Here is a 24,161-nt window from a genome sequence, read left to right on the forward strand (position 1 = left end):
ACGTGTCCTTGGTGCTTGGTGCCCTGGTCCTGATCCCTGGTCACGTGTCCTCATTGGCAACGCCATGAGAGCAACATCAGAGCAGTGACATCGGAAGTGCCAATAAGTAGTTGTCAATATTGACTGATTATCTCAACACGCTGAAAGTGAGAGCACTGCCAAGGCAGCATCATGATTGCGAATAGTTTCAGATTAAAGCGGAAGTAAACATAAATCACGATGCTAGTAACCAGATGGGAGAGAGAGCCAAAGAGAGGGCAATGCAATTATTACATTGCAGGAGATGGCAATAATTTTTAGTTGGCAGGCGACAGGAAGAAGCTGCTACTATTTAGTTCCCCCTCTTGCCGTGTCCTGTTGCCATGTCCTTTTCCTTTGCTGTATCCTTACAGGAGATGCGCATAATTGCATTCGAATAGAACTTCTTCTTCTACTTGGGGGATGAACTTTAGTTAAATGATGATTTTATCAATCAGAGGGATTACTTACATAGTCGATGCATAGATCTCTATCTTGACGCTAAGTTGAATATGTATTCCGGGGCATTAGTTTTATTGAAGACAAGTTAAGTTGGAAAAGGGAACAAAATCGATGGGAATCCAGAAAATCACACACACACGCACAGACAATTTTATTCAGATTTTGGGGTTTCTTTAATTTCCATGTAATAAAATAAAGGGTTGAAAAGCAAAGTCATATAACAAAAACCAGAGTGAGTATTTATTTAGATCTAATATTTTTAATAAAATTTGAATTTATTAAGTTTTTTATTTTTATTTTCTTATGGCAAATTAGAAAATATAGAATTTTGAAAAGAAAGAAAACAAATATCACAAAAGCATAGCCAATGGATAACAAGCAAATGCAATAAAGGGTTAACTGAGTGAAATTCCACTTTGAGTGACATGAGAGCTATCAGACATTTGTCTTATCACCAAGTGGAGAAACAACACAAAAGAGTGATCAAAAGAGAGAGAGAATTTCATAAGAAACAGACGCAGAAACTCTGTAAGTGTAATTCAGTCTGTAGTGAAATATAGAACCATGAAGAGCTATAGAATTGAGGTGCTTGTTCTTGTGATTTTGGCATTGATTAACCTATCCGAAAATCGATGCATCAGGCCAGAGAGCCCTGCAAATGCACTTGTCCTCTTAAGAAGAAACTATGTACGGTTTCGTTGTATTAGTGGATATTCACTTCGCGGTGATAGCATGCTACCCTGTAATATAGATGGTCGTCTAATAGGCGAATCTCCAGTGTGTGCCAGTGAGTTGATGAATCTATTAGTGAAATAATCAAAATAGTTCTACACTGACTTCATTTCATCATAGAACCGGGATGCGCGAAGCCAGCAGCAATAGAGAATGGGGATCGGCAAAGGATTGGCAATATGAAAACAGTTGTCCAGTGTGATGATGGCTACGTCGTATCGGGTAACCAAATAGCCTTCTGTAATGGTCGCGAATGGGATCGTCTTTTGGGCACTTGCCGGCCCAGCAATCATACACTGAATCACTCGTGCGATTTCGAGACTGCAGATCAGTGTGGCTGGAGTAAAGATGGCGAATGGAAACGCATAGCGAATGTTAAGCATTTTCATAGCTACAGCACAGGACCAAGACATGACCACACATTCCAACATGCACTTGGTGGGCATTATATGCTCTTTGAGTCATCAAGTCACCTAAATGGGGATTATCACCTACTCTCACCCATATACCCACGTGAATTGAGCCTAAAGACGGCTTGTTGTTTTCGCTTTCATTATTTCATGTATGGCATTGGAGTGGGTAGTCTGGCTGTGTCCGTTAAGAGGCATTCCTTGCCCTTGGATGTCATGTGGAGCAGCGAACGTAATAAGTAAGTTGAAACAAATTTGAAACGGAAGCGCATGCAAGATAAGAATTATATACTAATAAAAATATATATATTATTTTCTCTCTCTTCTTCTCTCTTTGTCTCACTGGGACCATATCTTTTGTTTATGCTCTCTCTGTTATTGTTTTTGTTGTGCTAGCTCGCAAAAATTCATTGTATCCGGCAGTCAGGGTAATCATTGGCTGGAACATACCATTCAAATCGATGAGATGACCGACGATTTCCAGGTGGTCTTCACCGCCATTGAACCGACACAGAAATTCGGTGATATTGCCATCGATGATGTTCAATTACTGACTGGCAGCGATTGTGGTGCCGTTGAAGAAGTGGAAAGTACCACGCCGGATCTTGGTGCGCCAACTGATGAACCAGTGATTTATGATCGTATGAATTGCACAAATCGGTGTGGTGAGGCCTCACCTGGCGATGATTATAAGCGTCCAGATGGCAAATGGATTGGAGTTTGCGCTTGTGATGAAAATTGTTTGCAAAACCAGAATTGCTGTTTTGATTATTTACAAACATGTCTGGCGACAAATGAAACTTCATCCACTGTGGACGAGGAAATTACAACTATACCACCGACAACACCAACAACTTCAACAAGAGGAACAACAACGACAACCACCACGAAAAGGACAACAACGACTACAAAAAAGGCAACAACTACAACTAAAAGGACAACAACAACTACAACTACTAAGAAGGCAACAACTACCAAGGAAATAACAACTCCATCTACGACTTCAAGTACAACCACTACCAAGAAACCTATAATAACTACAGCAGCAACACCAAAAACAACACCAACAACGTCGACTACATCTACAACAACTAAAAAACCAATTGCAATAATAACAAACACGACAACAACTCAACCACCAACAACAACCATTGCACCGCTCCCTTCAACAAGCACTGAACATCAAATTACAAGTAAGTATTAAATGGTACTTTTATGATGACCATAATAGAATAGTGAAAAGACTAATTTACTTTCCTTTGATTTCGCTCTTAATCCACGTTAATTTAAATCTTTTAAGTTATATATTGAAAAACGTAGGCTAGGACTAGTCGTGGAATTCGGTGGAGAGCATTTTCAGCTTCCAACTTTTATATTTTCAGTGTATCGGCATTATATAACAATGTAAGCTGCTATAAAATGATCCTCTAATCAAGTAATTTGGGCAATAGTTTGCTCCTTTAATTAGAATCTGATAACAAAATCGTTAGTTCAGCCTGTGTGCCAATATAATTCGATGAATTAAATCATTTTCAAATGTAAATTAGAACTTAAGGGTTCAAGTGAATTCTCTAAATATTTTGTAGTTTTCCAATTAATTGACTTATATGGACTTTAGCATTGTATGGACTTTAATGCTACTTAATAGAGGATATCATATTAGCCCTAAGGAATAATTCGGTTCTTGGAAAGTTTTATCTTTTCCTGTTAAGTTACTTGACATCAGAACTGAATTGCTTGAAATGAAAACACGAGTAGAGGGTTTCGTTTATGTGTGAGTTGCTATCTATTCCATTAGTTTTTGGTTGCCTACCAAATATCGAGACCTAATTTCTCGTTTCATTTTACATTGTTCATGGAATTATTTGCATGAAATGCTTTACTATCATACCACATACCAATAAAAATATGTTGTATATTAATTGTATAAATTCATGACACACAAAAAATGTATTTAGCATTTGAAATTTGTTATAATTTATCGTGTTTAAGTACAAGTTTCCGCTCTTTTTCAATTAGTCACAATTTTTGTACTAGGCTAATCAGAATAAGAAAATTATTCTCGTACTAACATGAACTAAATTTTAAAATATACTTTTTAAGTGGAGTATAATTGTTGACATACAATATTATATCTTTCCATATTATATATTCTTTCCCATAGACCTTCCCGCCCGCATTAGCTGGTCAGTGAGTTCAGATGATATCAGGGGAAACGAAAATGAAAATTCCACAAGTCCTGCTCATATCTTTTGGTACTTTATGCTGGGCATTATAACAATCACTGTGGTGGCCAGCTTAGCCTATCGCTGGCGATCTTGTTCGACGGCATCGATGGCCACCACGGCCAAAGTGAAGGCAGTCAGTTTCAAGAAAGCATTGGGTAACGGACTATCGCGAGGGAGTTCCTACTCAATGAAGGGCAATCAGACATCACTGTTGTGCGATAATGATTACAATTGTGCTGAGGATGGGGATGACGATGTCCTACAGTTCGAGGAAATGGGCGTGGATATACGCAATGCCACAGTACTTTAGATATTTACATTATATAACCCTTAACTTACGTGAAAAAGGATACTTATGCCTAATGTACAGAGATTAAAGTAAAATTTTTATGTTTTAAATAAAATGAATGAGCAGTAAAACTTCTTATGACCACTACTTTGTATGTCTGACTATGTTTAACAAGCATTACGAAAATTTTCCTGAAGGATCTCTTTTAATCAAATCTTGCGGTGGAGTGTCAGTTACTCAAGTTGGCCTCAGGCTACTCCCTGCTGTTGCTACTGTTCGCTTGGGCACGTGTTCTGCCAATGGCAGTGCAACCACCCAGCTTCTTATACATTTCAACCCTAACTACCTACGATCCGCTATTGGGCTGCTGTCAACCACCCGATTTTTGGTTGCTTTGGCCCATGTTTTAACAGCGGCTTTGGATTGTGATTTAGTGGCTGGCGGCTGTGTCGGCTTAGCGTCTGGACAGCAGCAGTTAGAACCGCAGCACAGCACATCCCGCTCTCCTCTCACTTTCACTCTGTTTTGCTTGTACCGAAACCAAAACCAAAACGTAAACTCAGCAGAATTTTGTTGGGCATTTCATGCAATTATTGCCCGACAGAGCAATCCAACCACCAGGACCAGCAACAGCAACTAAAACGGCAAAGGCAGTTTGCATGCTCAACAAATTTTCACACAAGATTTTCTCTAGCTTTTCGGAAAAGCTGTGCTCAATTGCTCGTTGTGTTCGCTTCTTACTTCATTTTTTGTTTTTCAAGGGGAGAGAGGAGTTTTCCTTTTTTACTTTGCATTTTCATTTCATATTTCCACCCTTGCTGTGGATGGAGAGAAATTATTTCCCACCTAACGCGACCTGCCCATTCCTCTTATTATCCTGTTTGCCTTTGTGATTTAGCCCTATCGACTTCTCACACATCATTTGACGGTTAACGTTCTTTTTTCCCTTTTGCTTTCTTCTTAATTAAAATGGCATTTTGATGTGCTCCAAAGGGGCGTGCCTCTAGACACATTTTGGGCATTTCGAGACCCTAATTAACTGGTTAATGCCAAAGTACTTTGGGCTTATCTCAGAATTGAAGGAAGACGGCGACCAACTTTTGATGCGCGTTGCATGCGGCATTGTAAATTCCAAACGAACTCTGTCGCTTCATCGCATGAGGGACACAACATTTTTGCATACCACCCACGCCCATTGGTCTAGGATTCGGTGCTCGAGGCTCGGGGCTCAGGGCTTAGGGCTGAGGGCTGTAAGGCTTATCTTCTTGCGGACAAGCCCACACACGTTGCTGGGGCACACCCTTACCCTTACCCATGTGGGTTTTTTTTTTCTCTCTCTCTCTGTCTCTCTCTTGCCCTGGTTCTGAGTCCCCTTATCGTCGCAATAAATCGCATTAATTTATTGTTGTCGCCGCATATTTCGTGGACTGAGCCCCGTTTTAATGGGTTTGTCCAATAAACGATGAGGGGGGTAATGCTAAGGGAAGGAGACCATGGCCCAACTGAATTGCATTATTATTGTTTTCCATTTAACACTTTTTAGTTGAGGATTTTCCTTCCTACCTTACAGAAATGTATAACGCAAGCCACGAAAAACCTAAAAAAACCATAAAAGTACGGTACGATGATTTTTCCTACTGCAGTTAAGGTCCTGAACCTAGACAAAGGACACCGATGAACTTATCAACAAGACAAGATTTCACAATACGATTTCGAACCCCCTGAATAAATGAAAACTGTTTTGGTTTGTTGATTAAAAAGTCTATATAAGTGAAATATTCCAGGACTAATTTTGAACAAGGATACAGAATGTGGGGAAAATCATCCAATACGATTTACGATTCTTAAACAGTGTCTAACGATCATAGCATAAAGATTGTTCTGCATTTATTATTTAAATAATTAAGATAAGGGTATTTGAAGTTCTATCAAGGACTCTGATTTCATTTACTCTTTTGTTTTGGTTTTTATCAGCTGTGTCAGCATTTCATTTTTACAGTTTTAATCTTCATGTGCGAAATTGTTGCCTCGATGCCTATCAGCAGACGAGCCAGTCAAAGGCGGCCTTCCTCCGACTCTCCGAGCCAAGGACCCTCCCTATTTTCTACACCATGTACTACCCACTCTGTGACAGACGACAGAAGGTACCGACTCTGCATGTCTGGCTGGTACAAGTGCAAGTACGCTGAACAGACGCGGAGGAGGCATGTGTGTGGGCATGGAATATTTATAACACTATGAGTGCAATTTATTATGCAATGCCTTTCTATGTCTGGTCTCCTGGTTGGGATTGTCCTTTGGCCAGTTAAACCTGTTCAGTGCCTGGCCAGTTTGGAAAGATGTCACCTTGCCTTGCCGCATGGTCCAAGCACAAAAAGCCGTCCAAGATTTATGCACTCGAGTTATGGCGGCCAGACTGCAACTTTATCGTACAGAATGTTGTTTTTCTAGCCTACGGACGATGACCAAAGTGTCCCTTACCAATGTATCTACCCATCCATTGCTTGGTTTACATTCCTCCTTCTAATGCCATATTGCAGTTTTCTTATTGTTACTGCTGCTGCTGCTGTGGCTGTTGCCGACATTTCCTGTTGCCGTTCGTTATCAGTGCCAGAAAAGTTGTTGCCGGTTGGCATTTGTTGTTGGTTGTCCGTTGTTGGTTTTTCTTTAGACCACCCCCTCTTTTGTCATGAAAGTATTTCAACCAAGACTTTGGCTAATGTAGGAAAACAATAAACTTGCGTTGTATTAAATGAAGTTTTTATATTTATTTTAAAAAAAATATTTATCTTATTGACAGAACACACAGTTTTAAATAACATTTTATCTGAACTACATTTTCAATAAAAACTTTCAATTCATTTTTATAGAGCCGCCAATGATGGTATGGATACATATATATGTATGTACATGACTGATTAATATATATTGCATAATGAGTCATATTAAGCAATATAGACTTTGTCATATAGAGTGTATAGTAACCAAATTAGTTCAGATTTTCAGTTATCATATGGCTAAAAACTTCTGTCAAGCAATTTTAGTTGCTTTCAGAAGTTGACTAGTTCTGTTTTGTCCCAGAACTAAGAAAATAACTGAATACAGTCTCGATTGCTAAACCAACATACTTGTAAATATGAATTAGTTAATATTCATTCTAATTAAATCTGAAATATGTATCAGAAAATAGAATTAATACAATCTTAAGATAAGCACAGCTGCAAAATACATTAAATTTATTTAAAAATTGGATCTTCTTTTACTGCACTCATTTGCTTTTATAAAGCAAATTAAATAATACAGAATCTCTCGAAATCAATCAATAAATTTTGTTGTTATTATTGGGAAAATGTTTCCTCATGGAGTTTTCGCACATAAAAACACTTGCCAAATATTTTCGTAGATATATTGGTGTATGCTTATGAAATTGCACATAAAAAAATAACCACAAAAATCCATCGTCATCACATGCTTCAATTCCTCATCATCGTCATTATTATTATTATCATGATAATCAACATCACTGGAGGAAGCTGCCACATGAACAAAACTAATTAAGCATCACATTTCATTTCCAATTCGATTTTGGCCCTGGACTATTTCGACTTGTATCCCTTCGTCTTTCTCAAACCCAATCCTCTGGGGATATCACGTAAAAATACATACCAACTGCAAAACGAAACCAAAATCGAAATATAAGCCAAATAAATTTCTCCTTTGCCCTCAAAATACGATTTCATAATTAATACGAGCCAATTACAGCAACGACAACAACAGCAGCAGCAGCAACAGCATCGTCAACGGCAATGCCATGACAACAGGCAAAAACGAAGTAAGGAAACTGTTTGGCACAAAACTCACAATGGAAATGAAAATGTAATAGAAGGAAAAGGAAAGAATTTGGCTTCCGATACTACAGATTGATGTACATTACGTAACATAAAGACTAATCCCTACAGCGAAAAGTCTACCAAAAATGAATGAAAAACTGCATTGAAAGCAAAATTGAAGATAAATTTTATCCGTTCCCCCTTTTGGCATTCCTCACCATCTCTTTATGCGGTTTCTTCTTTAAAAATAAAAGAAAACAAGAGGAAACATCGAAAATCAAACAATTGTCTTTCCTACATACATACAATGGAACACAGGCATGGCCATTGTGCACACCCAGAATCAATTGATGTGTTGTTTTCCATGGGAAGACAAGAGAACCAGCAGAAGAATGAGATGGAAAGGGGGAGGGCATAGAAGAGGGTGCATGGCATGGTTTAATCAGCAGCTTACAAGGGTAAACAATGGCGATTGGTGGAGAGAGCCAAAAAGTGCATTGTGAAGTTTTGACTGCACAGCTTCACGATGGATTTTACGCCAGAAAAACGCAAAATGCGATCCATCAAAATGAAATTGAAATCTTTTGCTCATTTTGCCAGTTGTAGATGGAGATGGAGATAAAGATGAGGTTTGGGGATGAAGGGTGAAATATATTTCGTTTTGTTTTTTTTTTTTTATACTTCCTCTCTCTCTTTTGTTTCTCTGGATAGAAATTCGTATTGGCATTGCAGTTTGTCTTTGGCTTGACTTGGCAGCCAGAAAGGGGAGAAGGATGCCCTGCTCTGGCCACTCCTGTTTGCTTACTTGCTCCTTGTCAATCAATGTCAATAAAACAATTACTGTCACTTGCAGCTGGGCGTATGAAGGAGGACGTATACGACTTTGGACAGTGTCATGTTCGCAACTCCCCGCTTGGAGTTTTTGAAATCGAATCGCACGCCTCACCACAGGATAGCGCACTCACTCCCCCACACACACAACCAGACACACGCACACATCCCTAACCAATGCCAGTTCATCCGCATTTTTGGTAGGCGAAGATGGGTGGTGGTGATGGTGGGTGGTGGTGATGGTGGGTGGAGGTGGGTGGTCCAAGTATTTGTGGTTTCTCTTTTGAGTCGAGTCGAACTTGGCAATAAAACTCAACTCTGCCAACTCTGTGACAAATCGTTTGCTTTAGACCGCTTGCTTCTGCCATTGGCATAATCGTCCCAGTCGTTGCAACTTGCAATGTGGTGATTGTGTGCCACTGTTTATTTCTGTGTGTGTGCGTGCTGTATTGCACAACTGTAGCCAAGCTATGTACATTGTGTCTACTTTTGAGTTACATTGTCTTCAATTCTCTGGCATTGAAGTTACGCTGACAGCCAACGACATTTCCACCTCTTTCCTTTTGCCCCATTTTGTGGCTTTTGCGAGTTCACAATTTCAGTTGCATGCATTATACATAAGAGGTGGAATGAAGAGTGAAGGAAAAGCGTCAGGCCAAACTTTGTGTTTAGCCAATAGTGGAAATTAGAACTGTAGAGTGGGTGACAAGAGAATGCAAGAAATTCTTGGAATTTAGAACACACAAAATTATGCAACACGAAACAAAAATCAATTGAAAATTAACTTATTAACTTTTTTACTCTAATCCATTCCCTTTGAATATCAAATTCAACAATTCACTTCTTACCACAAGCATAGAGAATATCCATCAGATATTCAAAGTACACCCACTTTGAATCCTATGCTCGCTTGCTCTTCCCATCGACCACAAATCGATGAATCTTTTGCATTATTCATGAATGCATTTAGTGGCGACAACAACAACAATAATAACAACGACTACATCGTGACAAAGTGACAAACGACTATCAGCAATTGAGAAAATTTCCACAGTAACTCAAAAAAAAAAAGAGGAAATATTACCAAAATCGCATGAAATATTCACGAAATCGTTGTAGAAATTGTCGAAAGTGCTGCAAAATGCATTTAAAAAATGGATGAAAATAAAGGACTTTAGATATATGTGTTTATATAAAGCCGATTTATTGAAGCTAAATAAATTAATCATATATACCGAATACTTTATTTACCTGTGCAGTAGTTTTAATAAAAATCCTCCCAACCAGAAAGGTAAAGTTTTTTTAGGGATCAGTTTTAGTTAGTAAAGTTAAAATTAGCTTACTTGTATGGCAAACTGAATATAATTTATAGAAAACTAGGTACAGATAAAAATTATACCTTTTGATTTAAATGTCAACAATCATCATCATAGTCCTGTGAATGTTCCGAAAGTCATAAGCTCTTATGCCCGTGCCATCAATAAAATGAGACATTAAATAGAAACACAAACAAATTAAACTATTTATTTAAACATTTTCTAAAATGTATTCTACTGCGACATTTTAATTTATTCCTTTAACAACGATTCATACTTTAGTAGTTATGTAACTGCAATTTAATAGCTTGTGCTTGATGAAACAATTATACGCCTCATCGGCCGCCAAATTCTCCATGCAATTTTCCCCATGAAGAGTATCTATTTATTTCATTGTTGTTTCATTTCTTCGAATGCTTTATAATTAATTGCAAAATTTTCGATTTCTACGCTAATTGCAATTTGACATCGATTTCGTGGTGTGTGCACAGGACGGAGGGATGGAGTGAGGATACGAGAAAATGATATTGTTACTAGTGAAACAAACAAAGTAAACGAAGTTTTATTTACGCTTCAGGCCATGTGACAGGACCCTATGTCCCTATTACAAAACCAATCTACCCAACCCGAACCAATGACCCTCCCCAACCCCTTCCGTCAGCTCTTGTCAAACTATTTGCCTGTCACTATTTGAGTTGCATTGATTTGTTGACTTTTCGCTTGCAGCTAATCGAAAACAAATGTACAAAAAGCACACACACACATGCAGACACACACAAAAGAATTTTCGCAACGCGTTGATTTTGGCTCATAATTAACGCAAAAGTTTGGCAAATTGGCAAACAGGGCAAATGAATGGATGGACACACAGATATACAAATACATGCAACAAAATGACAATTACCTTTGTGTTATTTCTGCATTTATGAGTGTGTATCATTCTGTAGATGTGTGTGTTTTTGTGTTGTGTTGTTGTGTGTGTGTGTGTGTGTGCTCGTTAGATGAAAAACATTTGGCTGGGGGCCAATTCGCACAAACTGGCGGCATTTCTCTGCGGTTTTATTATTGCAAATGAGATGAAAAATAAATATTTCAATTACTGCACAAAAACCTCAAACCAAGCAATCTACAACAACTGCGGCAGAGGTGTGAGCCTTTTGCGGCAATGGCGCCTGCATCAAGGGGCATTGTTGGGGGGCATAAAGGCCTTCTATACAAAAGCCCCACAAAAGAGGTTGAAAAACAAAAATTCAATTAATATGCCAAAAGTAAATTGATATTACACATTCAATTCAAATTATCATTTGTATCATTATTGAATAAAGTATGTATTAATATTACTTTGTTGCAAATCAAATAATAGACAAGAAATATGAAATGTTTAAGCATATCCAATTGCATTGCATAAGCAGCGGAAAATCGTTTTTCTTTGATACATCTGTGTTTGTGTGTAGGTTTTTTGCCAATGAAAAAGCATTGCAATTTCATAGAATAGAAATAATTGCCAAATGCATGGAAAACTGATTGAAATTGGCAGAGTTGAAAACAAATTGAAGCAACGACAAAATGATATCCTATACTTGAAATTTAAAGCATTGAGTACGAGGTAAGAGACAGTCATTTAATTCAAAATCAAATTGTTAATGTAGAATAGCCTTCAGAATCATTCAAAGCATCTGCTGTCGTTCTATGTATATACCCCATTACCTAATGGATATACGCCATTGAAATTGCAAATCAAAAAGTGGGCGATGGGCTTAGCTTAAATATTTCATTGCAAACATTAACAAGTTTTATATGAGAAAGAGCAAACTTCAATACACAAGCGTAGTCTAAGTAAATGTGTTCTATTCCAGAAAATAGTCTTTTTTATTCTATATGCTCATGAAATTTCACTCTGAACCGGTTATCCCTTAATTTGTTGAAAAATCTTTAAAAGCTTCAGAAAAACATAAATAATTTTTCTTTTTTTATGAAATTTGTAAATTAATATTAATCTATTTAAGTGTGTATATATTGAATTTTTCATAAGACTTATTGTAGAAGCTTTTGTTGACAATATACAGGATCCATTACGAATTTCATGAGTAAATTAATAATTTAAAGATCTTCAACTTTAAAATAAATTTTCATTTATATATAAGTTTCATTTCATAAATGGAAATTTAGGTGTTAAGAGGTTTATATTCCAATATTTAAAGCTAAATAGAATAATGAGAGATAAAGAAACTAGAGTTAGAGCGGAAATCAACATTTACAATCCCCAAAAGTATGCAGCATCTTTGACGTGACAGGAAATTCTTATTACTTTTAAAATTTAACTTTATTTTTGTTATACGTATTATATATGTATAACAGGATATGTTACATTTTTTATATTTAATATTTTGTTTTTCGGGCGAAAATGTAAATCAGAAAAGCAAAGTGTATGGACTGATGGCACATGTGTAGGCCAAAAGCTGAGCTAAGCACAAATCTCATGCTCTGAAATCTGTTCTATTGAAAGCAAATATTTTTGCAAATTACATTTTGAACGAAGGCTTACAGTTTGGGAACTAAAAGACGCGGCCAAGGATTCTCTATCTCTCTCTCTTTCTCTCGCTATGCTTTCCACTGTCCACTGAGCCAGCAATTTGTTTGATTAATTTGAAGAGACCAGAATGAGAAAAAGCAAGCAGGACAAAGAAAGTGAAGGGAAGCCGGCGCATCGTATAGGATTGAAGTGCCGACCTTCATTATGTAAATTGTATGAGAAATTTAAATAATCATCTGCAATTTAAATGCAGAGCAACACTTTGAGCCAAGCCTCGACAATTAATCGCCGACGCCTCAATGAAATATGCCAAATGTGTGCCTTATGTTCATTTTCTATTTTAAGACAGATAATATATATTGCTCGGCTGTTAGTATTAACTGCCTACGCATATTTCTCTCTCGCTTTGTCTATAAATGTGTGCTGTGTGTGTGTGTGTGTGTGTGTGCCATAAATAATTATTCATATTTGTATAAAATACACACAAAATTTAATTAAAAATTGTTTCGCTTGGCGAGCAGACAGTACCAAAAAACCAGAAACAGCCGCAACTTCTTCTCCATCTCCTGATGCTCTTTGTCTTTGTTGTATCTGTATCTATATCTGCTGTTGCCCTTGTATCACTTAACTGTTTCTCTCTCTCTCTCTCTCTGTCTTTGTGTATTGTATTTTGCTGTCCCCTTCTTGGCCCTCCTGACTCCTGATGCTCCTTCACTTCTTCAGTCAAGAGTTGGTCCAGTAAAGTACCATTGCCATTTTGGCTCATAATAAAATTAAAACAAAATGAAACGAAATGAAAAAGTAATAAAGTCCTTATGGAAAACGCCATTGCTGGAGCAAAGAAAACCTTCTGTTTTACTCTGATGCTGATGCTTCTTCATTTCGCATTCAATAGAGGAAGTCAGATGGTAAGCAAGATGGGTTAAGGGAGACGACGCACTGTTGCTGAATGCTTGGCCAACCCTTCAGTTATACCCTAGAATTATAATGTTTGATGGTTAATAAGGGTTTTATCAGATCTCCGCAATCGAGCATCCTGTAGAAATATTATCAATGAAGTGAATAGAAATCCTTAAACTTTAAGTCCTTTTTAAGAAGTGTTCCAAATTTCAAATTCAAAAAATATAACAAATTTATATTTTCTGTTTTAAAGAGTCGGAAAAGGAATTTATCCAAACAAAGGGTATTTGAAATTCGATTCTTTGCAATCCTAGATTTACATTAATTATGTCTTATTGTTGGTGCTTTTGTTGTTATTGCTGTTGCTAGTTCATGATGCCCCGCACACCACCCACCGCAGACAGTGCACCAACCCCCCCCAATGGCTTTTGCTTGTTTTTAAGCTTCTCTGCACAAATTTTTTAGTGAATTTTCGAAACGCTTGTAAATGCGTGTTTGTGTCTGTCGTAGTCTCTCCGGTTGGGATATATCCAGCTGGAATTGGGGTCTCTTTCTTCAGTTTTAATTTTTGTTTTCATTCTGTTTGTTGCTGCCTGCGCATAATTAAACGGGCTTTGCCTTTCTACGCCTTTTGCTTTTGTGCTGTGAATTATATTTGGCCATTGCATTTAAGTGCTTTATCCGTTTGGAGGACCAGGATGTTCAAATGCTAGGGGAGAGATGTGAATGGAGGTAAGCCAGACAGTGAATTCATTAAATTGTTCGACAACCATCCGTCGCCGTCTGCCAACCTACATACAAGTGGAAATTGTTGCGATTAATGAAAGATGTTTAGGCTTTCCAATTCAATTTTCAATGGCAAAAATCAAAATCGGAAATCGTGAATACGATGGTTCGTGGCATGAGTCATTCAATTTTGTTGGAAATTGTTGCAACTATACGGCACACTAGACAAGAACAAAAGCAAACAATGATGATAACGATGATGATGATGATAATGATGCTGATGATGATGATGATGATGATGAGGATATGGCAATATGAAACGGTTTGCGAACCAGAAAGAGAGACTATAACCGGGACCGGAATGAGTGGCCCCGGAATTTCCATAAACACAATGACAAAATGATGCTGAGGGTTTGAAATTGGTCTCTGTGACTTGTCAAAGGCAGTGGCAGGGCAATGGCAGTGGCAACAGAAGTCTGACAGTTGCCATGAGGGCAGCAACAGCAACATCATAGGCAACGGTTAATGTGAGCATTGAACGTCACGCTGTGGGTGTGGCAGACACATGACTGGGGTGCATACATTTGCGTGATTTACTAGCTGCCTCATATACAACCAGATGATGACCCAAGATGAGAGAACAAAATGACAAATGGGGTGGCTATCCAAATTTTAGAGATGCGTTCTTTTCGATATCTTTAAACGATGATTGAATTTGCTTAAATATTGTCATTTTTGTAATTTTTTTATTTAATTCAAAGAACATCTTTAGATCAAGTTTTTATACAATCGATCACTTTCACTTGCAATAATTCATATTTATATCAATTTGGACAGGCAATTTGATGTTTCGGTTTTGTATGACATACATTTCATTTAAATTTTGGTCATCTCTATATACATACATGAAATCAGCTGACTGACAAAGGGAAAATTGTTGACAATGCAATCAGTTGAGAGGTAGTTTTTGCTGTATCTATTGTTGTTTATGTTGTTGCTATTGCTGCTGATGTTGTTGCAGCGGTTGTTAGTAGCCAACTTAAGATGAATGAAATGCGTCATGCCTTCCCTAGGTTAGGTTTTTTTTTTTTTTAGAAATTGAATTGCTGGCAACACGTGACCATGCTGAATGCTGGATGCTGATGAGCGGTCTGTGCTACCCTCGAGTCGCGACTCCAGACAGCGAACGGTCATGTCAATAAAGTCAAAATGAATGACAGGATTACAAACAAGTGTACAAGTAGTGGTTGGCCAGGGTTCGTTGGTTGATGAATGGCATATTAAAAACTGTATTCGAAATGTTTTACTTCTCTGAGGGTTGCAAGCGACAAGCGTAAAACGCAAAATGTAATTTGCGTAAAATGAATGTGAGAAGACATAGGGAAGGGGGATAGTTTAAAGGTAAATGTATTTTGCACATTTGTCTCGGGTCTAAACCACGAATAGCTGGTCTTGTGTAATCAATTCAAAATTGCATTATACTCTGCCAATAGATTGTGGCATCAATGTGGGGGAAATTCACCTCTATTTTTTGTCAATCTCTATTCCTTTGATATTTCTTCTCGCAGTGACCTCATCTTCATTTCTCTGCCTCGATGGAAATGCTTGGCATTTGGCATTTTATGTGCATCAACATCTCAGCAAGTCGCCTTTCAACTGCAACTTGCATTGCGTGCCAAATAGTTTACGTGCCAGTTTGGTGAGGGGGGTGGGAGCGACACAGGATATACCGACAGATAGAAAGTCTATTTTATGGCGGCTGCTGTTGCTACTTCAATTGCTGAAGTTGCTGTTGTCTTTAGAGAAAATTTTGCTTAGCATGCAAATGGCTGACAATTGCCAAAGTCGTCTGCAAAAGGACTTTGTTGCTTCGACTTTGTTTCTTATGCCAAACATTGTATTTGCGTTAACAAATATCTTATGAATGGCTTAGCATTATATGGATAATGCCAAAAAATACATTTTAAAACAAATGTGAATTGGTTTACCAAGGAACAACTTAAAATTAAATTAAAGCTTAATGTTACTGCTTCAGAATATTTAGCACTAACAAATAAAATAGTTAAATATTTTGTAAATTTTTCTTTCGAATAAGAATATTATCATTGCCCTTTAACCAGTTAATTCTTAAACCCCTGATCCGTACATCATTTACACAGATACAAATTATTTGACGTTAAGTTCCCAAAAGCCTTTTAAGTTCTCGAATGATTTCCCCTGTTGGTGCTTAAGCGACTTAAGAGATCACACACACACAAACACAACCAGTCTTGGGAGAAACCCGCAAATAAATATAACCACCAAGCAAAACATGCATAAAATAAAAATGTCATCAAAAGCATTTAAAAATTTGCCAAATGTATAAAATTGAGAAAAGCGAAATGGGCGTATAATTCAATTTTAGCCCCTCCTGACAAAAGTCCACAAAATGCAGCCCGAACATCCTAATGCTGGATAAGGGGGGATATGAGAAAACTCTGGCGAGCATTCCATATCCTGGCTCATATTCATTCACATACACATATTTCACATGCTGAGATTTTGTGCCTGGGGAATTATGACGATTAGATTATTACGCATACTTGACGATTTATGCGATTAAATACATATATAAAATGGAAATAAAACCACAGACAAGGTTTTGGGGTAAGAATGGTCCACAATGAGTAACATGAATGCTGGAAAATGCATCTTTTAGGGGTTGGCCAAGGATTTTAGATTGTTATTGTTGCAAAAGAAATAAGAGAAAACGAAAGAAAAAGGGGAAAAAATGAGGAACATCAAAGCCAGTCGCCAGCAGGAGGCAGCAAAGAGATGAGCTCAGCTGGCGCCTGTCGTCATCTCATAACCCAGTTTTATCACCCCCAATACCATAACCAGTACATCTACCCAATCCGATCCCAGGGAAAGAAGACCAGAATCCAAAAATGCCAGAGTCATATTAAAAAATGCCAAAAGCTGAGGCAACCGGCAAATCATCTACGGAATTGTCATCAAATTGAATGTTGTTTTTTTTTTTCTCTCTTTTTTTCCTTTCACTTCTTCTCAGTTATACAGTGTATTCATACATAGTAGACACACTGTATTTCAAAAAGGAATACCTTTAAATATTGGTGAATTTGGCAATACATGCAGTTCATAAGTTGAATCCAGTCAAATTGAAACTCCTTAAACTTTTTAAGTGCAACGTAAATGTACATCTGGTCATAGACATTTCAATATTATTCGACATGGTAATCAAAGTACCTCAAACTAAAGAATAAGTTCAAACGCTTATTCTTAGTTTTGAATATCAGTCAGTTGGCTAATCCACTATAAGAAGGCATTAAAAAGTATTTAGTATCTTAAGCCCTTCCAAATCAAAGATACAGGACCTCAAAAACTTTAGCAATTTAAAAATTATGTTTGCTCGATCGCCTTGACTGGCACGATTAATTGTCAATGTTTAACAAATGTAAGTAGCTTAAATTAACCTAAATGATTTGTGTTTATAAGAGTGAAAAAATATCCTAGAAAATGCCTGAAATCTCGAGTGTCAAAACTATTTAAATGGTATTTCAAGGCATTTGCACATAGCTACTTTTATTAAACTTCTTTATTATTTTATTTATTTGTTAATTATTCCAAGTGTGAAAGCCATTTTCTTCAATTTGCCAAACCTGATAAATAAAGTCGATTTTAAAACAAATAAATTATAAAAATATAAATAAGTTAAATCAAGCTTTAAGATGAATTTAGACTAATTAGATATCATCCTGGAAAGACGTACAATTAATTGCACATATATTATATTTTTCAACAGTTAATACAATTAACTTAGTAATTGCTAAACAAAGTACAAATAACTTAAAGAGCTAAAATAGAGTTTAAACTGTTGAAAGAACTCAAAAGTTTTTATTGTTGTTGACCAGGTACTACATGCATACCTAGGTCAATCATACCATTCACAATATGACCTTTCATCATCTCTTTTTGTTATTTCTCTACTTCGATTTCACTTATGAAAAGCATTTCTTTGGCCGCATGGCGTCGCGACAACGAGCTGTCTGGCCTGCGGCGTTTGGCCTCATCCATGTGCTTATCCATCGCATTCTCCTTTTCTTCCTCCACTTGTGTGGCCTTTGTTTATTGCGCATTTAAATTGAACAAGTTGCTATCGATTGTCGAACAGCATTGTCCTTGTTGTTGTAGTTGCTCCGGGCGTGTTAATAAATCGAGTGACTCTCATGTGACGATAATTATGCCATTGATTGCATAATTGCAATGCATATGCATTGGACACGGTGGTCTTTTTCATCCTCTCTATCTTCCCTCAGTTTTCTTGTCAACTTCGCTTGCAATTTAATTGTGAACTTTAAGCACACACAGGACTCAGGACTCGGGACGTCGTTTGGCACTTTGCATGCATTTCATTTTAATTTAATTTCAGCCGCCTTTTGCTTTCATCTTGTAGCTCGGGCAAAGGACTCTTAGCAGCCAGGTCTAGAGTGTGGTGTACGAAGCTTTGAGTGTGTCTCATGTGTGTGGCATGTGCAACAACTTGAATTATGCACATGAGACGAGTCGTGTCCTGGCTGCAAAAGTGCTGCTCCTGCTGCTGCCGTTAAATATGCAATGCTTTCCACAAACTTTAACAATTTAACCACGCCCACGCCAAAAATGTGTCATATATCCTGGAGATAATGAAAATGAAAATTGATACGAAGATACAGATAAAAATGATGGAATGCCAATTAAAATGAAATGCACTTCAATCAACTGCACCAATAAGTGTAAGCAAAATCATCCAGGGTATTCATAAAGTAAAGAATTACGCTCGTGGAAGATCAATTGTAGAATATCCTTCTTAAATGTGATGTAATTAACCACAAACAAATACAATTAGTTTTAATGATCTTACTTACAAAAGACAATAGCTCGCCAACTACTTATATTTAAGCCTTGTACTAAAACTTTTTGATAATTACATAAACATTTAGTCACACAATAAATTGACTTGCCTTTTGTCTCTTTGTTTGTCTTTTAGCCATTTACATTCGTTTCATATTGATTCTTATTTAAAGGCATTAAACTTAAAACCAAAACAGACAATTCAATAATCCTATTAACCTTTTTTATCCATAGATGTAGTTTAGACAATACTTTTCTCATACGAAAATTCATATCTGTAAAAATTGCATTGGCAAAGAAAACTAAATTTCTAAATTTCTTTGATCATTGATCATTTCTAAAACTGCAATAGTCTCTAAACGTGTTTTCAATAATAATTTGATCCTCAGTAAATCAACAAAGTTTGATACATATATTTGTAATTATATAATTCGAAAAAGTATTGAGGTACTTTTCATATGAGATCATCAATGTCGCTAGCTCTAGCTTGACTTGCATTCCGATAAATTGGAATTCAGAATCGAAATGATAAAATTAGCATAAAGAAATACAAGAGTCGACTTTAATATGCCGTTTAGCGCGCATTTTTACATGTAAGTAAGTTGAATATATTCTGTCAAATTATAGTCTTTAATATACCTTTTCACTGGGCACTTGTCATAGGCCCATATGTATATGGGAAGACGAATTAGACTAATAACAGTTGATATTTATGTTCTTGATCTCAGATGTTCAGCACCCCGAGTCAGACTGTTACAAGCCGAGTATTAATACTCTCTGAAAGAGTAAATATTCTATTAGTCTCTCCCTTCTATCACTTTCGTTTGCAAAAGATAATCAAATGCAAGTTTACGTTCACACTTTGGATTTCTCTCTATTTGCCGAACCTTGTTGTACTCTTATATTCTTTTCAGAGAGAAAGAGAGTAATCAGATAAGCTCAACGTAATTGGTATTCGAGTTAGTCGTTGCTGGGCACCGAAACCCACCACACGCTAAGTTATCAGTGGCCTAAGTGCTTTCCCTGCTTCCCTTCAAAAAAATATATCAACACGTTTTGCTGATAACGAAGATTGATAAGAAGCACCGTAAGCGTCCACCGGGTTTATATAGCACCACACTATCTGCAGCGAAATCAGTAACAAATTCTCCCTCAATCACAATGCATTTCGGCGTTCTGGGCAGCGGTATCATCGGTCTTACAACCGCCTTAGAGTTGCAGCGGGAGTTTCCCTCGGCTCAGGTGTCTATCGTAGCAGATCGATTTAATGAAGACACAGGTAATGTGTTGCCCCATCTGTAGTGTCTTATATATATAACATGACTCTTCGTTCTGAACAGTTTCCTATGTGGCCGCTGGAATTTTTCGACCGGGCACAAGTTTCATGGGTCCCACCCAAGAAATTACGCAGTAAGAGCAACAATATAATCTCACGTAGGGCTTCAGATTGTTATTCTCGGCTTCTGTTTCTTCAATTTCATCAGACAATGGATGAAGGATGCATTCAATTATTGGGACGATATAAGGCGTTCAAAGGAAGCCCCTTTGGCTGGAGTGAATGAATTATCTGGTTATATTTTCTCCCGCACCACACCAGCTATTGTTCGGGTAGGTTGCCAGCCACTAATGACTCTTATCTTACTAACACCTTGGCATTAAGAGGTAGTTAATTAATTTGTTTGTGTTTTCAGAATCACTTTATCGAACAACTTTTGCCTGTTTATCGTCGCGCCACTGAGGATGAATTAAAGCTTTGCCAAGGCGGATGGAAATATGGTTCTTTCTTTACCACTTGCTTGACGGAGAGTCGTCTATTTTTGCCCTATGCCACCAATAAGTAAATAACAATAAGTCAAATATGTTTTCCTTTTTAGGCTCATCCATCGTTTTCTTTTATATAGATTTCTTGAAAATGGCGGCCATGTGATACGTCAGTATATAAGTAATTTCTTCGATTTACCCCGAACTTTTGATATCGTTCTCAATTGTACTGGCATGGGTGCCAAGGAGCTGTGCAATGATCAGCATTTGGTACCCATTCGGGGTCAAGTTCTGAAAGTACGTGCCCCGTGGATTAAAACTGCTTTCTATGGCGATTTCGATACTTATGTTCTACCTGGATTCGAGACAGTTACCCTTGGTGGTTGTCGCCAGTACGATAGTTATAACACAGAGTGGTGCAAATACGACAGCATGGCCATCAGAGAGCGCTGCTACAATCTCCTGCCCAGCCTAAAGAAAGCGGAAATTGTTAGAGAAGCTGTCGGTCTGCGACCTCATCGCTCGATAGTCCGTGTAGAACCAGAAGTCATCACCAATGATGAAGGCAGACGCTTGAGAATTGTTCATAACTATGGTCATGGAGGCTATGGAGTCACCACGGCACCTGGTACAGCTAAATATGCATTGAAAATCGTACGCGAATTGTTGGCCGGACAGAGTAAATTGTAAAAGTGAGAGTTAGTCATTAAGTTTTCCAATCACATTTAGTGTTTATTAATATTGCTTTGATTTGGTCAATAAAACGTTTATGAGTTTCACGAATTTCAAGAGAAATCTTTGACCCATGCACCTTTGGATATAAATACTTTCAACAACACAATTATAAACCAATTAAATAAGATTAAAATTTACTATAGCTTTGCTTTTTACAACCTTTTAGTTTATGGTTCATTTAGTATGAAGTGCAAGGCTTACAGAAAATACATCTTCGACCATGTTAGACTAGGTCGATATTTGTATATTGAAGAACGTAATATCTGCCAAATGTACACAAGTTAAGTTCTCCAAACTTAAAATTAGGTAAAACTTCTTTAAATTAATATAATTGAATGCTAGCTTTGATGTTAATACATTAATTTATTAGCCTGCTCTTTTAGTTTCTCTTAAGCACAAAATCCTAATGCGCTTTTACAGTTTAATTGGTCTTACTAGTGTGACTAACTAATGCATGAATGTAAACTGTCACTCAATCAGTGCAAGTTGCTTTATACTATATGCTATTTATCATTTAACTTTATTCAACAATCTAGAGCAATTCAATTTTAGATTTCTATTCACATTCAACACTTATCACATTGACTTGTCGAATGTCATTAAACACACACACACAACACTTACAGATTTATGTATGTACATAAGTACTAACATATGTAATGTATGTGTGTATGTGTATAAATAAAGATACATGCATGTATCTAAATTTGGTTTATTAAATAATTACGCTCTAATTGCAAATCTGACGGCGGTTACATAGACATTACTCTTGCCTCGATGGCAACCAATAACCACCGACACTTTAGTGAGCACGAAATAATGTCAAGCCACTTGTCAGGCCCCAAATCAATTTCGGTTGAGCACGATTATTTTAGGGGGGTAAATTTAAAGGAACATGTTGCAAACTATATTTAGTGTTGTATTTGAATGATTTTAATTTTTGTTAGTTCTATAACTAGACGCTATTGTCTAAACTCACCAGACATACACTGAAGCAAACAACATTTAATAACATTTAATTTCTAATTTTACAATATGTATGGTGCTTGAATATTTCCATAGTTTTTTAATTACTAGTTCTTTGCAGAAGTTCTTGTTTAATCTGAACCGAACTTTATCTTTATTTTCTTTTTATGCAAATTTTAGATTCCGCAGTCGTAAACATTAGAAATTTTAACAATGTTAACCTTAATGCAGGAATTAATGAAAATTATGCAAAAATAATTCAACCTAATAATTGTCCATAATTTTTAAGAATTTTTCAATTAATTTTTATGGTGATTTTTTTATCATAAGAATAGTTTTTTTAAAGCCAAAAATACCCACAGCAAAATCTTTCTTTTTTCGTTATACATACATTAATATCAACAAATGTTGGTACTCTTCATACATTTGTAGATTTGAAAACTTTAAAAACAAAATATTAATTACACAGGCCGACATGATTTTTGCTGACTCTAACTGCATACTTGGTTTTTGTCCATAACGTCAAGATTTTGTGAAATCTGGAGATCTGGGGTTGGAAAATAGGCACCCAAAATTCTACTATAGAAAGTTTAAACAAAAATTTTCAACTATTCAGACAAATCTTGGAATTCCTATAGCATACTTTTTTACTCATAATGGAACTATATACATATGTATAACCAGAGTGTAAGATATTATCCATTATAACAAAGAAATAACTCTTTGATATTTTGTAAATTTCTTTTCAATCAAGCCTAATATATTAATAGGATAAAATAATAATGTTTTAAGTTCAATATTACGCTTATATCATGGAATAATATATTGCAAATGAGGTCATTTTGAATAATTAGAACGCATTTTTTTCAAAATCCTGACGTGATGGAGAAAAACTGGGTACAGGGCCGTGATCCCCCCGCACCCCCAAATTACTATAGGAGACCTATTGAGCTTAAAACACTTTTTCATGACCTCAAAAATGTCGGGCTGTGTTATTAACATTCTTTAATGAGTATCTAGGACTAAATTAACTTAAACTTACAGCAGAAATCTTCCGAAATAGGATCAAGATCCTTTCGTCGGCTTAAATACTTAGTTTTAAAAATGTTGAAAGTTTTTTTATGTTTCTCTCAGACTTTTCACAGCTTACGAAAGTTGAGCTCTGATTTTTGATGGCCCAAATGCACTAACCAAATCACCTTTACTCGGCCAGTCAGACTACGTGGCCATAATTAAATGTCGACATGCAACGGATTTGCAGAGATTTTTTTACACCCTTTCTCCAGCTTTATTTTTGCTCTAGGGAAAAAGCGAAAGTGTGAGAAACTGAACTGGATCTGGTTAAGAGAGCGAGAGCCTGTCTGTTTCACTCTGCACGTAATGATGTAATAAAATCATTTCACACCTCATGAAATGTTGGCAATTTCCGTTGAAATTCGATTGAACTTCCGTTCGCCATGTGGGTGGTGACGGAGGAAGCAATGGAGGAGCACTACTGGACTAGGCGCACGACTATGTACGTGGTGTGTATATC

The 24,161-nt window shown here is 36.8% G+C and overlaps 2 protein-coding genes across 2 annotated transcripts; both read left to right on the top strand.

The window, feature by feature from the left end:
- The first annotated feature begins 1,037 nt into the window (after nucleotides 1–1,037).
- LOC137576571 (uncharacterized) lies at nucleotides 1,038–4,270 on the top strand. Its single transcript, XM_068289794.1, has 4 exons — nucleotides 1,038–1,267; nucleotides 1,333–1,861; nucleotides 2,019–2,815; nucleotides 3,787–4,270. The coding sequence occupies exons 1-4, from the start codon at nucleotides 1,045–1,047 to the stop codon at nucleotides 4,158–4,160; spliced, it is 1,923 nt and encodes a 640-aa protein (XP_068145895.1). The 5' UTR covers nucleotides 1,038–1,044; the 3' UTR covers nucleotides 4,161–4,270.
- A 15,873-nt stretch (nucleotides 4,271–20,143) lies between these two features.
- Nucleotides 20,144–21,709, top strand: Daao1 (D-amino acid oxidase 1). The gene is made up of 5 exons (XM_068289671.1): nucleotides 20,144–20,444; nucleotides 20,506–20,575; nucleotides 20,650–20,773; nucleotides 20,857–21,002; nucleotides 21,067–21,709. Exons 1-5 carry the CDS (start codon nucleotides 20,327–20,329, stop codon nucleotides 21,614–21,616), a joined length of 1,008 nt encoding a protein of 335 aa, XP_068145772.1. The 5' UTR covers nucleotides 20,144–20,326; the 3' UTR covers nucleotides 21,617–21,709.
- Nucleotides 21,710–24,161: the final 2,452 nt, after the last annotated feature.

Source organism: Drosophila tropicalis, unplaced genomic scaffold, assembly GCF_018151085.1.
Source record: "Drosophila tropicalis isolate 14030-0801.00 unplaced genomic scaffold, ASM1815108v1 contig_1187, whole genome shotgun sequence".
Lineage (NCBI taxonomy): Eukaryota > Metazoa > Arthropoda > Insecta > Diptera > Drosophilidae > Drosophila > Drosophila tropicalis.

Coding starts and splice junctions, on each gene's coding strand:
- LOC137576571 (XM_068289794.1), top strand. CDS start 1,045: ATGAAGAGCTATAGAATTGAGGTGCTTGTTCTTGTGATTTTGGCATTG. Junction 1,862..2,018: donor TGGAGCAGCGAACGTAATAA/GTAAGTTGAAAC, acceptor TTGTTGTGCTAG/CTCGCAAAAATTCATTGTAT. Junction 2,816..3,786: donor CACTGAACATCAAATTACAA/GTAAGTATTAAA, acceptor TCTTTCCCATAG/ACCTTCCCGCCCGCATTAGC.
- Daao1 (XM_068289671.1), top strand. CDS start 20,327: ATGCATTTCGGCGTTCTGGGCAGCGGTATCATCGGTCTTACAACCGCC. Junction 20,774..20,856: donor CCACACCAGCTATTGTTCGG/GTAGGTTGCCAG, acceptor TTGTGTTTTCAG/AATCACTTTATCGAACAACT. Junction 21,003..21,066: donor TTGCCCTATGCCACCAATAA/GTAAATAACAAT, acceptor TCTTTTATATAG/ATTTCTTGAAAATGGCGGCC.